At 53.1% G+C, this 12,394-nt stretch overlaps 7 protein-coding genes across 7 annotated transcripts; 4 read left to right on the forward strand and 3 right to left on the reverse strand.

Annotated features, from left to right (window-relative positions):
• Positions 1-56: 56 nt before the first annotated feature.
• Positions 57-1,709, reverse strand: B0T23DRAFT_318159 (mitochondrial aspartate aminotransferase; the record flags this gene model as incomplete). Its single annotated transcript, XM_062835056.1, has 4 exons — positions 57-1,156; positions 1,281-1,331; positions 1,432-1,501; positions 1,584-1,709. The coding sequence occupies 4 exons, from the start codon at positions 1,707-1,709 to the stop codon at positions 57-59; spliced, it is 1,347 nt and encodes a 448-aa protein (XP_062692326.1).
• A 2,305-nt stretch (positions 1,710-4,014) lies between these two features.
• B0T23DRAFT_320190 (glycoside hydrolase superfamily) lies at positions 4,015-5,421 on the forward strand (the record flags this gene model as incomplete). Its single annotated transcript, XM_062835158.1, has 3 exons — positions 4,015-4,158; positions 4,226-4,933; positions 5,062-5,421. The coding sequence occupies 3 exons, from the start codon at positions 4,015-4,017 to the stop codon at positions 5,419-5,421; spliced, it is 1,212 nt and encodes a 403-aa protein (XP_062692327.1).
• Positions 5,422-6,454: 1,033 nt separating this feature from the next.
• On the reverse strand, positions 6,455-6,767 carry B0T23DRAFT_383258 (uncharacterized protein). The gene has a single exon (XM_062837397.1). The coding sequence runs from the start codon at positions 6,735-6,737 to the stop codon at positions 6,495-6,497; it is 243 nt and encodes an 80-aa protein (XP_062692328.1). The 5' UTR covers positions 6,738-6,767; the 3' UTR covers positions 6,455-6,494.
• Positions 6,768-6,841: 74 nt separating this feature from the next.
• Positions 6,842-7,709, forward strand: B0T23DRAFT_177591 (uncharacterized protein). The gene has a single exon (XM_062833023.1). It carries the CDS (start codon positions 7,053-7,055, stop codon positions 7,626-7,628), a length of 576 nt encoding a protein of 191 aa, XP_062692329.1. The 5' UTR covers positions 6,842-7,052; the 3' UTR covers positions 7,629-7,709.
• An 82-nt stretch (positions 7,710-7,791) lies between these two features.
• On the forward strand, positions 7,792-8,582 carry B0T23DRAFT_430115 (uncharacterized protein; the record flags this gene model as incomplete). Its single annotated transcript, XM_062840226.1, has 2 exons — positions 7,792-8,194; positions 8,254-8,582. The coding sequence occupies 2 exons, from the start codon at positions 7,792-7,794 to the stop codon at positions 8,580-8,582; spliced, it is 732 nt and encodes a 243-aa protein (XP_062692330.1).
• B0T23DRAFT_177589 (kinase-like domain-containing protein) lies at positions 8,474-10,638 on the reverse strand. The gene is made up of 3 exons (XM_062833022.1): positions 9,740-10,638; positions 8,895-9,674; positions 8,474-8,838 (listed from the first exon to the last, which is right to left on the reverse strand). The coding sequence occupies exons 1-3, from the start codon at positions 10,481-10,483 to the stop codon at positions 8,728-8,730; spliced, it is 1,635 nt and encodes a 544-aa protein (XP_062692331.1). The 5' UTR covers positions 10,484-10,638; the 3' UTR covers positions 8,474-8,727.
• Positions 10,639-11,046: 408 nt separating this feature from the next.
• B0T23DRAFT_383261 (uncharacterized protein) lies at positions 11,047-12,393 on the forward strand. Its single transcript, XM_062837398.1, has one exon. It carries the CDS (start codon positions 11,150-11,152, stop codon positions 12,026-12,028), a length of 879 nt encoding a protein of 292 aa, XP_062692332.1. The 5' UTR covers positions 11,047-11,149; the 3' UTR covers positions 12,029-12,393.
• The last annotated feature ends 1 nt before the right edge of the window (position 12,394 follows it).

Genomic DNA, 12,394 nt, shown 5'->3' on the forward strand with positions numbered 1-12,394 from the left:
ACTACCTTTTATAACTTTTTTTGCAAGTCTAAAACTTTTTTTGTTCGTCAACACATCTAACCCTTGACCTTGAAAATGGCCTCGGCGAGACGGCCAACGTTCTCGCTAGTGATACCAGCGACAGAGATACGGCCGTCCTTGGTGGCATACACGCTGTGCTCCTTGGCCAGCTTCTCCATCTGCTCGGGGGTCAGACCAGTGTAGGCGAACATGCCGATCTGGCTGGTGATGTGGCTCCAGTCGTGCTTGCTGCCGAGCTTCTCCAGGTTCTCCTTGAGGAGGGCGCGCATCTTGATGATGCGGTCGGCCATCTCCTTGACCTCGGTAAGCCACTGCTCGTAGAGCTCGGGGGTGTTGAGAATCTCGGCGGCGATGCGGGCACCGTGGATGGGAGGGTTGGAGTAGAGAGGGCGGACCAGAATCTTGACCTGCGAGTCAACGCGCTTCTTCTCGTCGGCGTCGGCGCAGACAATGGAGAAGGCACCGACACGCTCGCCGTAGAGACCCATGTTCTTGGCGAAGGACTGGGCAAGGCAGATGTTGTGGCCCTGCTCGACAAAGTAGCGAACAGCAAAAGCATCCTTGTGGATGTCGCCGGAAGCGAAACCCTGGTAGGCCATGTCGAAGAAGGAGTAGTGGCCCTTGTCCTTGACGACGGCCTCGATCTCCTTCCACTGCTCGGGGGTGGGGTCGACACCGGTGGGGTTGTGGGCGCAGGCGTGGAAGAGGAAGATGGAGCTGTTGGGGGCAGCCTTGAGGTCGCGGATCAGACCCTCAAAGTCGAGGCCGATGGTGTTCTTGTCGTAGTAGGCATACTGGGCGACCTCGAGACCAGAGTCGCGGAAGACGGCGCCGTGGTTGGCCCACGAAGGGGTGGGGATGTAGATCTTCTTGGCTCCGGGGAAGAAGCGGTTGAGGAATTCACCACCAATGCGGAGGGCACCAGTACCCGAGATGGACTGGGTGATGACGAGACGGTCCAGGGCGGAGCTGTCCTTGCCGTAGGCGAGAACGGCGGCAGCCTTTGTGAACTCGGGGACACCAGTGATGCCGGCGTACTCCTTGTTCATGCGGGAGTGGATGACCTTGTCCTCGGCCTTGCGGACGGAGGGGAGGACGTAAGGCTTGCCCTTGTCATCGCGGTAGGCACCGACACCTGTCCGAATCGGTTAGCTGTTGTTGAAGCTGGTCGCGGTTTTCATTATGTCATGGTGGTAGATGGTGGTGGAGTCGCCGGTAGGATGAGGGGCACATGGCATGCGCTCGGGGTATTGACATACCGAGATTGATCTTCTTGTCGAAGGTGTCGGCCTTGAAAGCTTCCGTGATACCTGGACGATGTCAGTTTGTAAGTCTTGATGTTAACGTCGCTCGCGCATTACGTACCGAGAATGGCCTGTCAGACGCGACAAAGAGGGCGGGGTTAGCGACAGGTGACACACAGCGCGAGGACGGAGATAGCTCGGGCTAGCAGCTTGAAGCTATGTTGAGGTGTGGGAATCTGGGGAATGACCACATACGTCCTGTAATCATGGTTAGCATCATATCGATAGGTACCTCTGCCAATGGAAAAAGAAACTTACAGGAGGACCTTGAGGGACGTTGGCCCAGAGCGAGGCGGCGCGGACAGCAAGCAAGCTGCGACCAGGGGAAGCAAAAGCGCTTCTGACAGCAGCTCTGCGCGTGACAAGTCTGACCGAGGAAAGCATCGTGGGCGATTTTGCTGTCGACAGAGAAGAATCGATGGGAGGACAGTCGGGTGGTGATGATGGTGAGAGGAAAGACAGGAGGAGGGAAAGAGGGAGGAGAGGGAAAGAGGGCGTCTTTAGAAGTGGAAGAAGGTCACGGTGTGAGCCTAGATCGGCCTTGGTGTCGAACTCGTCGGATGATTCACACACGACGGACCAAAGCCAATCTCCAATGATGTTTCCTTAGGTAGCTCCATTCAGCGACGTTACAGCGTCTCCCCACTGTCTGCGACCACTGCCCTTCACTCGCCAAGCCCAGGGCCATCAATGGCCTCAATTTAGCGCCACATGTTGGAGTGGAGCTTGGAGGTGATGGCGGGTTGACCCGGGGCGTCCGTCATGTGAAGTAACGGAGGCACTTGGTGGTCTCGGGCGCTGTCGGATTGTGGTCCAAAAACTTTTCTCGACCCCCCTTCAATCAATCAATCCCCTCACAGCGACGGACTTCTCTCATTCAGCAGAGTCAGACCCCTCACAGCCCGCCCAGTTTACGACAACGATCAGCTCACAAGGAACAAACTCCCCAAGCTCAACAAGCTTCCCCCTCACCAAAATTTCCCTCGTCTTCACTAACGGCATCTCGGATTCGTCTTCCGCCACAAACCAACTCCCAGCCATCCCAATGTAACGACATCATGTTGGGATTGAATCGCCATGGACGAGGTCGAATGCGATGAAATGCGTCTATGACTCGTGGCTGAGCTCCGATGGTCGGCATCGCTGTTAATCTTGATAGTCTCGAGATGAGCTATATACGGTGTTGGTACCCGGATTGTCATCGCAGGCCTTTTAATATCATGCGACGGGCCGACGATTTTCCCTGACTTTTGGGAATGAACTCGTTCTTTTGACGGCACTTGTTACTCGACTGGTCTCTCCCGAGATGGGACACGCCTTGGATGATGTGGAAGCAAGTCCATCATATTTCCGAGTGAAATTTACCGGCCGGACTTCTCCAACTGCACAGTGCTGTCGACGGACTCGTCTCTTCATCGGCGACCTCGAATACCACTTCGCACTCATCTACACAAGTCAGAGTCGTGCGCTTAAATTTCTGTGCTATATCTCCTACCTCATCTTTCCCGGTTGACTTTCACGGGCAATATGGCCGTCATGTCAAGTGCATGATTGCCTACGGACGTCCGTTGTGGGAAAACGGACTTCATCGAAACTTTCATCACCCTCCTCTCCTCCATCGCCTTCATCTCGGCGCGCCCGCAAACCAGCCCTCCTCCAGTCGCCTCTTGCCCCATCAATGCTCAGATGCCCGAGTGCGGTGTAAGTCCAGGACAGACACTCGCCATTTTATCTTGACCGGCACAGGCCGACTAATAGACAAGATGCCCAAGTGCCCTGCATTTCCGCTGCCGCCATCGAAACCGGTTGCACCAAGCACATGGACTTTGAGTGTCGGTGCCAGAATGCCGCGACCATGCAGGCTGCTGTGATGTCGTCGTGTCGCTCAGGCCTGTGGTGCTGCTCTTGCTCCGTGGTTGGACAGTTCGTGAATGCCATCTGCGAGCAGTGTGTCGCCAAGGCCTAGGTTGTCTGGGAGATGATAAGGAGGAAGAGGCTTGGGGGTATCGGGGTATGTAGCGGGCTGTTGGTTGAGGGTGTCGACGAGCTGTTTTTTGCAGATGGAACTGGGGCGGGAGGAAGAAGGCGTACACAATGAATGCCCGAGGCGTCTTTTTTTTTTTCTTTTTCTTTTTAAGAAAATATGACCAGGAACTCGAGGCATCGGCGCGAGTGCAGCAGTCCTAGCAGTTCTAGAATCAGCTTTCGCCAAACACGCAACCACCAACGGGTTTCCTTCATAATACCTCATCATTGGCCAATCTGATCCATATCACGTCATTCACCAATTGATGATAGAGTAACCCTACCTGCCAGGAACCGACCGGCTGGGAAGCTCGGGGTAATAAGGCGGCGAAGGCGGGCGAACAATGTCCGTCGCCGTCAACAATTGGATGATGCCAAGCCTGGGCTCGACTAACACCTCTTGATCTCTTGAAATCCGGGGTAGCAACCTCCGCCGTCCCCAAATAGGAAATTACGCAAAGACATTCGATCAGTGTTAGTGACGTGATGATGGGTGAGTTCGAGTGATATACTATTATATATAAGTCCATACGAACACATAATGTCACAATGATGTTAGGCTTTTGGCTCACCAGTTGACTGACTCTTTTTGTCTGGTCTGCACCTCCAACTGAGACGCAAATTTATCAAGATGCATCAAGCCCACTTCCTTTCGTTCCTTTCAATGCTCGCCACCGGCGTCTCAGCAGCCCCCGCCGGCAAAGGCAAGGTCCCCAAGGGCTTCGTCACTACCGAGGGTGACCACTTCAAGCTCGACGGCAAGGATTTCTATTTTGCCGGTAGTAATGCCTACTACTTCCCTTTCAACGTTCGTCGTCGTCGTACCTTACCTTGATCATCCACCTCATTCCTCCATGCTAACTCTATCTGTGTAGAACAAATCCGACATCGAAAAAGGCATGACCGCCGCCCGCGCCGCCGGCCTCACCGTCTTTCGCACCTGGGGCTTCAACGACAAAAACCGCACTTACATCCCCACCGGCCTACCGCAGTACGGCAACGAAGGCGCCGGCGACCCCACCAACACCGTCTTCCAGTGGTTTGAGGCAGACGGCACACAAACCATTGACGTCTCCCCCTTTGACAAGGTCGTCGACTCCGCAACCAAAACAGGAATCAAGCTCATCGTCGCGTTGACCAACAATTGGGCTGACTATGGCGGGATGGATGTCTACACTGTGAATTTGGGGGGGAAGTACCATGATGACTTTTATACGGTACCGAAAATCAAAGAGGCGTTTAAGAGGTATGTGAAGGCCATGGTGACGCGGTATCGAGACTCAGAGGCGATATTGGCGTGGGAACTGGCGAATGAGGCTAGGTGTGGTGCGGATGGACAGAGGAATTTGCCCAGGAGCGAGAAGGGGTGTACGACGGAGACGGTGACGGGGTGGATTGAGGAGATGAGTGCGTATGTGAAGAGTTTGGATGGGAATCATTTGGTGACGTGGGGTGGGGAGGGGGGATTTAATAGAAATAAGAATGATGGGGATGGGTTCTATAATGGGGCGGATGGAGGGGATTTTGATAGGGAGTTGAGGTTGAGGAATGTGGATTTTGGGACGGTGCATTTGTATCCTGATGTGAGTTTTTTTTTTTTTTTTTTTTTTTTTTTTTTTTTTTTTTTTTTTTTTTGTTTTCCTCTGCCCGCCCTTTAAAGGCTATTTTATTACACTGAATAGGAGGAGGAACTGACAATGTCAACCGACAGTGGTGGTCAAAGAGCGTCGAGTGGTCCAACCAATGGATCCGCGACCATGCCGCCTCGGGCCGTGCCGCCAACAAGCCCGTCGTGCTCGAGGAGTACGGGTGGATGACTGACAAGGGCCGTCTGGACCAGCTCGGTCAGGTCAAGAATGAAACCAGACTCGAGGTCATTGGCGGATGGCAGAAGATTGCCATCCAGGAGAAGTTGGCCGGCGACATGTACTGGCAGTTTGGCTATGGCGGGTATTCGTACGGACGCAATCATGATGATTCGTTCACCATCTACTTGGAGGATGACGAGGCCAAGGAGCTGGTGTATAAGCATGCCGAGGAGGTGCAGAAGTTGAATGAGCGAGGGCACTAGTTGTATGGAGAGTGACAGGGGCTTGAGGATTATTTCTTTTCTCATCTCTGAGGAACGATCTTTTCGTTTCTTTTTCATTTCATCCGTCCCTTAGCGCAGTTTCATTTCAGCTTTGTGATGATGGTCATGCCTGGAGGCGACATGAAGCCAAGCCAGGCTGAGGCCGTATAGTTGGCGACGATCAGTATGCGCGAGCGTCGAAATAGGCGTAATGCCATCAACACCAAGAAGCCAAGAAGTTACAGATTAGGTGTTTGTACAAGCTTCCAAGCCGGGAGATCACTTGGTTTTGCGGCTGAGCATCGGACTTTGTTGTCTTGGCTAGCTCTGTATGGGGGACTGAGCTCTGCAGTCCAAAGACACGATTTGTCTGGTGAACTATAAGAAGAGAAGCTGGTCTAGATAATTTGCATGCACAACTAAAGACACCTCCTGGCCTCCCCATCGTGCGACTTCAAACGGCAACGCTCAACTCGAACATCATCATACCCCCACATACCAGCAAAAATGCAACTCACCAAGATCCTCATCCTCTTCGGCATAACAGCAGCAGCCTCGCCAGCAATGGCGGCTTACACCGGTCCTTGTTCGGTAACCCAATGCGGAGCCTCCGGGGTAGCGTGTCCGAGAGGATACCTGTGCGTGCCTTGGCCTTCGCTCGATCCCGCACTGAGAGAGGGGTGTACGTGTAGTTACGCCTAGACAAGTGGATTTCCATTAGGCAAGGTACCGTGACCTTCTACTTTTACCAGTCGGAGAGTTTGAAATCACCCATCATTTTTGTCTAGGTGATTTTGAAAGGTGCTGACTTGGTATGTAACAGATGAATGTCCACTTCGGTCCGCGGTCGGCGACGAGTCCTCCACATATTGACTGCGAGTCTGCCCCTGGGGAAAAAGGAAAAAGGAATGACAGTCATGGCCGGAATGATGAATGCTTGATGTCGGTTCGTTGTTGTCGAATATCAGGCCTGCGATCTGTTTCATGAGATTTCTCCCAGTCAAACCTGAAATATCTTTTCTGTACCCAGCCTCAAAAATGCCAATCAAGTCACCATCAAACTTCCAAAAGTTCTAGTGTAGTGTCCTGTCCGACGAGTGCAAGCTATGACACATCCATCCGGACCCCCGATCCAGAAAAGATAATGTAAGCGAGCTTTCCCCCGGTACGTGGGTCCCAAAAACGAACGGATCTGATAACTCTAAACAGCCGGCGGGTCCGGGTCTTCGGTCCCAAGGACCACCGACAACGCCAACAAGGAATATCGCTGGACAAAGTTTTTCCACTACGCATCCACACCACCAACACCGAACCATAAGATCTCGTATCCAGCGAATGCACTAGTGAAGGGCATCTGACAAGATCTGGCTCGGCCTATGGACAAATTAGGAATGGTACCATAGCATGTACACTACTGTAATCACTCATCCCAGAGGGGGATCATGGGTCAAGACATTGCGGTGTTTTGATCATAGCTTTGAATTCATCGCACGGAAACTGATCGACATTTTCATCACCAGATTCAGAACCCATGAGATGATGGACAACACGTGGGTGCCACGCTGCCGAACGGATCGTAGTGTACATACCCGATACCCAAGAAAGTGGTCCTGCGGTGATCATCAACCTTGATGATCCAAACACTTCTTTTGACTACACTATTCTTGGCTTGCTGGATACCATGTAGAAGCATCAATTGTCTTTCAATTGCTTCCATAGCACCATGCTCTAACCGAGCTTCAGTATGTAGTTCGCCCTGGAGACACTCCTCTCCTCTTCGCACACCGGATGAACTCGGACTGGAGGGTCACAAGTTGTCATGTGGAGAAAAAGGCTTCGAGACCAGGTCGTCCGTCCGGACCCAAGTAGTGTATGGCACCATGCTACCGGCTCATGCTGGTCGGCGTCACCCACCCAGGTTGGCTAGGCCAGGCCACCGAAGCCAGCGCATCCCACGATGCCACGCACGGTTCCGTGTTCACCATCTCGCGTGTTCTCGTCTCCTTCTGGGTATGTACCTCGCTTTGCTGCTGGGGGGAACCCAGCAACTCGTTAAACTTTTTCTAGTCTGGTCATGGTCTTGTTGGCTTGCGGCTGCCGGAGTGGCCGAACGGCGGGAATCGGCAAGTGATTTTGATCTTATCAGATCATCTGATCATCTGATAAAAACCGCAAATGCACACGAGCCCGATCTCTGGTCTATTTAAAGAGGAAGTGGTGAACCGTCTTGCTCCCTTCCTTAAGTTCTCCTATTGAAAGCTCAAACAAAAGACCTTTATCAGATCCTTCTCCCCTCTTTCCTTTTTTTCCCCTTCCATTCAACCACCCCATCCATTCCATTTCTTCCTATCCAAAACCACCACCCCCAAAATGGTCGTCGCCGTCCTCCCCGCCCTCATCCCCGACATCCGTCGCGTGTACGAGTCCTACTTCACCGCCTTCAAAGGCGAGCGCATGGGCGAAATCATGCTCCAGATCCTTTTTCCCGGCATCGACACGGACGCGCCCGACTTCCGCGCCGCCCACGCCAAGGGCACCCTCGAGTACTGGCACACGTCCGACACGCAGTACACGTACAAGGCCGTCGACATGGCCGACGGCGAGATCCTGGGCATGGGTCTGGTCGACATTTATGTGCGGGAGCGGTCCGAGGAAGAGCGCCGGAACCACGGCGTCCCCTGGCTCGAGGGCGAGCAGCGGGAGAGGGCCGAGAAGGTGCTGAACCCTCTGCATGAGATGCGGGAACAATTGTTTGGTGGCAAGCCTTATATCTGTAAGTTGTCTTTTCTTCTTAGGTAGTGTGGGGATATCTGCTGATAATGAAAAAAACAGATGCCCACGTCATCGCCGTCGACCCCAAACACCAGGGCCGTAAGGGTGGCATGGCTCTTGCCAAGTACGGTTTCGAAATGTCGGAGCGGTGCCAGCTGCCCGTCTACTTCGAGGCCTCCCCTTCGTCTATCGGTCTTTATACAAAGGCCGGCTATGAGGTCCTCAAGGAGACTATTGTCCACAAGGCTGAGACGCTCGGCACCGAGGAGGATGTCGTTGTTCCTTTGGTCGTTCGCATGCCCTCGTCGGCGAACGGCATGAGCTTTTATGAGTGGAAGGAGAAGGGATACCCCAACTTTAACGCTCCCTCTGCCAAGACCAAGTTGTAAGGCGTGCGACTTGTTGTTGTCCTGTGATGGCTTGGAGGAGGTCAAGAATAATGTCTTGTAATGTTTAGTATGGCTTGGAGTTTTGGGTAGGGTTGGGTAAATAAAATCATTGGATAGAAGGTATTATTCGGAAACACCGTGAAAACTATCCGTCCGTTGCGAGGTACCAGGCCTTCCACATCGCCATGGCGGCATCGGCTTCGTCCCTTGGACTCTTTGCCAGACATGAGTGGCCATCATAGCTTGGCATCCATCCCTAACATGCATTAGCACAAGTTTCATTGCCACCAGTGACAGAAAGGAAGAACTCACCTCTTGATCCCACGGTACTTCCATGGGAAGCGCATATCCCTCACTAGACCATGCGCTATCCGTCCCATCCCATCCATATTCCCCTATCGCTCCAGTCATATGCGACGGTTCATCTTGCCAATAAGCCGGCATCTCCTCCACCAAATCCTCCATCTCAGCCTCCTCCTCCATCTCCAAAATCTCCAATTGCTCCCCAGCCGACGGCCTCCTCCCCGGATCAAAGCACGCCATCCTCCTAATTCCCTCATATCCCCCCTCCCCACCCTTCTTGTTTCCCGCAATCCTATTCAGCCACACATGCACCAAATGCGGTCCTACCAGCTCACACCCCTTTCGAAAGCGCTTGTTGCGCACCCATACAACCGTGGCGAATAACGACCAGATGTCTACCTTGGAAGTGTGTTGTTTCAGTGGTGTGTGGTACATCTCGGGGGCCATGAAGGGTGTTGTGCCGGCTACTTCTTTGGCTCGGGGAGCTTGGGAGGAGGTGCACATGGAGAGGCCGAAATCGGCTAGGGTGAAGTGGTAGTCTCCTGTTCCGAAAGGGGAGTGCTCCCAGAGGATGTTTTCGGGGTTGAGATCACGGTGGATGATGTTGTGTTGGTCGAGGTGATGAAGAGCGAGGAGCATTTGGTGGAGGACAAGGTTGGAGACGTGGAAATGGGAAGAGGGAGGGAGGATCTTTGAAACGAGGGTTTTGAGGTTGCCTGATTTAAGGGGGAGGTAGATCTCGGCCCAGTCGGGGCCGGTCGTGTAACCGAGGATTTGGATGATGTGGTCCTGTAGAATAGGTCGGTACATGTTAATGGGGGTTGGGGGATTGAATGGGGGAGGGAGTGGCTTACACATGGTGTTGACTCGTCGCTGCTGTTGATCTTTAGAAGGGTGGCGATCTCCCTCGAGGCAAAGTCGAGACGTTTGCTGGTCAGACGATGGCATTTCTTGACTGCCATGACACTCCCGGTGGTGACATCCATAGCGCGGTAGACGTTTCCGAATGTGCCTCCTCCTACCTTTTCTCCTAGCACATACCTCTTTGTCTTGGTACGGCTTGGACCCAAAGCGTAGAGAACCGGTGGTGCCATGCGAAACTCATCGAGACCATCATTCTCCCACCGTAGCTCGAACTGATAGAATCTGCCATGACCAAAAGCTACCAGTGAGTTGATCCCTTGGGCCACCAAGACTGATCGTTTGCCTCCCCGTCGAAAGTTCACCGTGTATGAATGACTGCCGTGGGAGAAGGGCTCTGTAGAGAGGTACTCGGACTCGTCGCAAAGGAGGATAGGACCAGTGTCTGTGACGGCACTAAAAGAGGCGTGCCGTTCTGATATGCCTGACGAACCAGTCGAGTTCCAAACCTGTGGGAGGTAGATGTCGACAGAGTTACTGCAGCCAACGGTGTATTCCTGTTTTTCGGGGTTCGAAAAGTCTATCCAGATGCCTCTGGTGTCTTGGTCGTAGGAGTACCGCTCGAGGTTAGGTGGATGGCAGCTCACCAGGGCAGCGGCGGCTTTGTTGAATGGTAATAGCCAGAACCCAAGCCGTTGGTAACGCCCACTGTCTTGATACTCGTAGCTCTCCTCCATAATTTGATGCTTGTTGGTTCAAAGGCCAGATTCAACATCATCAACCCCCTTCCGCCCCCCTCTCGCAGACCTGGGATACCTATATAGCAAGCACATACCTCCCAGCAAAAAAGAGGGTGGATATGGCCGGACCATCGTGACTCCCACGGCAAGCATGCAAGACATGCTGGCGTTGCGGAGACAGCACAAGGTCAAATGCCATGATGACCCCATACTCCATCAGCAAACAATCATGCTTGCTGCCACGAGATCTGACATGTTAGCGCGGGTCAAGGCAGCCATTAACGGGAAACCGCGTGATGACTTTTCGTTCAACTTTCCAAGGCATCATGTTGACTAGAAACAAGAGACCAATCAACGGGTGTCTTGGGCCTCAAGTTGGGCGCACGCCGTTGAACTTGGCTTTCTCGGAGCTTAGGCATGTGAGCCATGACACCAATCGGCGTGGGGGTGGGTGTGGACGACATTAGTTTTGGAATAAATGTTGGGTTATGGGTGATAGTCAAGCAGTGAATAGTCGATGAAGGCATCACCAAGTGTGAAAAGGAAAAGGAAAAGAAGCTGACGGAAGCTAAAGACCCCCTCCCTCTGAGCACTGCCAAAGTACACTGTAAAATCACTGTGCCCATCCACCGATGAGCCCCGGGATCTCCCGCCAGCAACCAGATGAAAGCCCCACTTATCTCCACAGTGCCGGTCCCACTCTATCGTAAAACGTCATTCGGGCCTCGGAACAGAAGGGTGCAGTGCGCAAACCGCGACCGAATTTCAATTAATCGCGATTTTGCCTGTTTTCGCCTTCCGTCGTCTCTTTTGACTTCAGTTTCCAACCATCACATCAGCCTCATCACCAACTTTGCACACGGAAACCTCATAGCTTATTCAGTAACTACAAGGGACGCGATAAACGTACCGGTATCCTCATTATCTCCAACCTTACGACCTTGTACTCTGCCGGTACCGCCGCGCATCTGTCCAATTCTCAACTCCAACCTCAAACCTCAAAACATCACCACCAACCACACCCACAAAACCAAAACCACAATGTCCCGCCGCCTCCTAACCCTCACCCGCCCCCTATCGGGTCTCTCCAGCCTCTCCAGCCTCCCCAAAACCACAACCCGCTTCTCCTCCTCCTTCCTCCAACGCGGCCCCGCCCCTCCCCGTCTTCCGGCAGACCAACAAGCCGAATTCGAGCGTCTCCAAGCCGCCGCCGAAGCCGCGCTGTACAGCCACGTCCAAGTTCCTCCCTCTACCACAACCACGCCATCGTCACCAGAAAACAACTCCAAGCACGTCACCCAACCCTCTTCTTCCTCCGCAGGGAGGACCGACACAGTAACAGTAGCGGGCGTAGAAGCCCCGGTGGTGATCGAAGACGTTGCCTCGCAAACCTTCAGCGGCGGGATCCGCAAGGGGGCACCGCCCGAGTTTGAGGGCGATAAAAATCCCAAGACGGGGGAGATCGGGGGACCCAAGAATGAGCCGTTGCGGTGGGGCGCCGGTGGGGATTGGAGTTATAATGGACGGGTTACGGATTTTTGAGACGGCTGACCGAAAAGGTTGGACATGGTTTGTTTTTGAATGGATGACCCATTAGAAGAAAAGGGGGGAGGAGGAAATGGTGAGCTATTGTACTTATTGGGTAAATGACGGGGATGGGTACACTTTGGTTTGTTAAGTGATGGATAGATGGGATGAATGGGCTCATGGGCTGTACGATAGATAGGAGCGAGCGAATGAGTGGTGTCAACTTTTGGGTAAGCGAACAGATACAGGAATGTTTACGTACCTATGTATGTCCACAAAATATCGAGAGTAAATGAACGTTTTGGATACATCCAAAGCATCTTAGCGGGCGGCCAGAGCTGCTGGGAATTCCCCCATCATGAACACGATTCAATCCAGACC

This window comes from Neurospora hispaniola (assembly GCF_033458365.1).
Source record: "Neurospora hispaniola strain FGSC 10403 chromosome Unknown B0T23scaffold_5, whole genome shotgun sequence".
Taxonomy (NCBI): domain Eukaryota; kingdom Fungi; phylum Ascomycota; class Sordariomycetes; order Sordariales; family Sordariaceae; genus Neurospora; species Neurospora hispaniola.

Excerpts from the sequence above, each read along its gene's own strand:
- B0T23DRAFT_177591 (XM_062833023.1), top strand. The coding sequence starts at position 7,053 with ATGATCCAAACACTTCTTTTGACTACACTATTCTTGGCTTGCTGGATA.
- B0T23DRAFT_383258 (XM_062837397.1), bottom strand. The coding sequence starts at position 6,737 with ATGGTTCGGTGTTGGTGGTGTGGATGCGTAGTGGAAAAACTTTGTCCA.
- B0T23DRAFT_383261 (XM_062837398.1), top strand. The coding sequence starts at position 11,150 with ATGAAAGCCCCACTTATCTCCACAGTGCCGGTCCCACTCTATCGTAAA.
- B0T23DRAFT_177589 (XM_062833022.1), bottom strand. The coding sequence starts at position 10,483 with ATGGAGGAGAGCTACGAGTATCAAGACAGTGGGCGTTACCAACGGCTT. Across the intron at positions 9,675-9,739 it reads GCGACGAGTCAACACCATGT|GACCACATCATCCAAATCCT; the intron begins GTAAGCCACTCC and ends CCTATTCTACAG. Across the intron at positions 8,839-8,894 it reads AAGTACCGTGGGATCAAGAG|GGATGGATGCCAAGCTATGA; the intron begins GTGAGTTCTTCC and ends AATGCATGTTAG.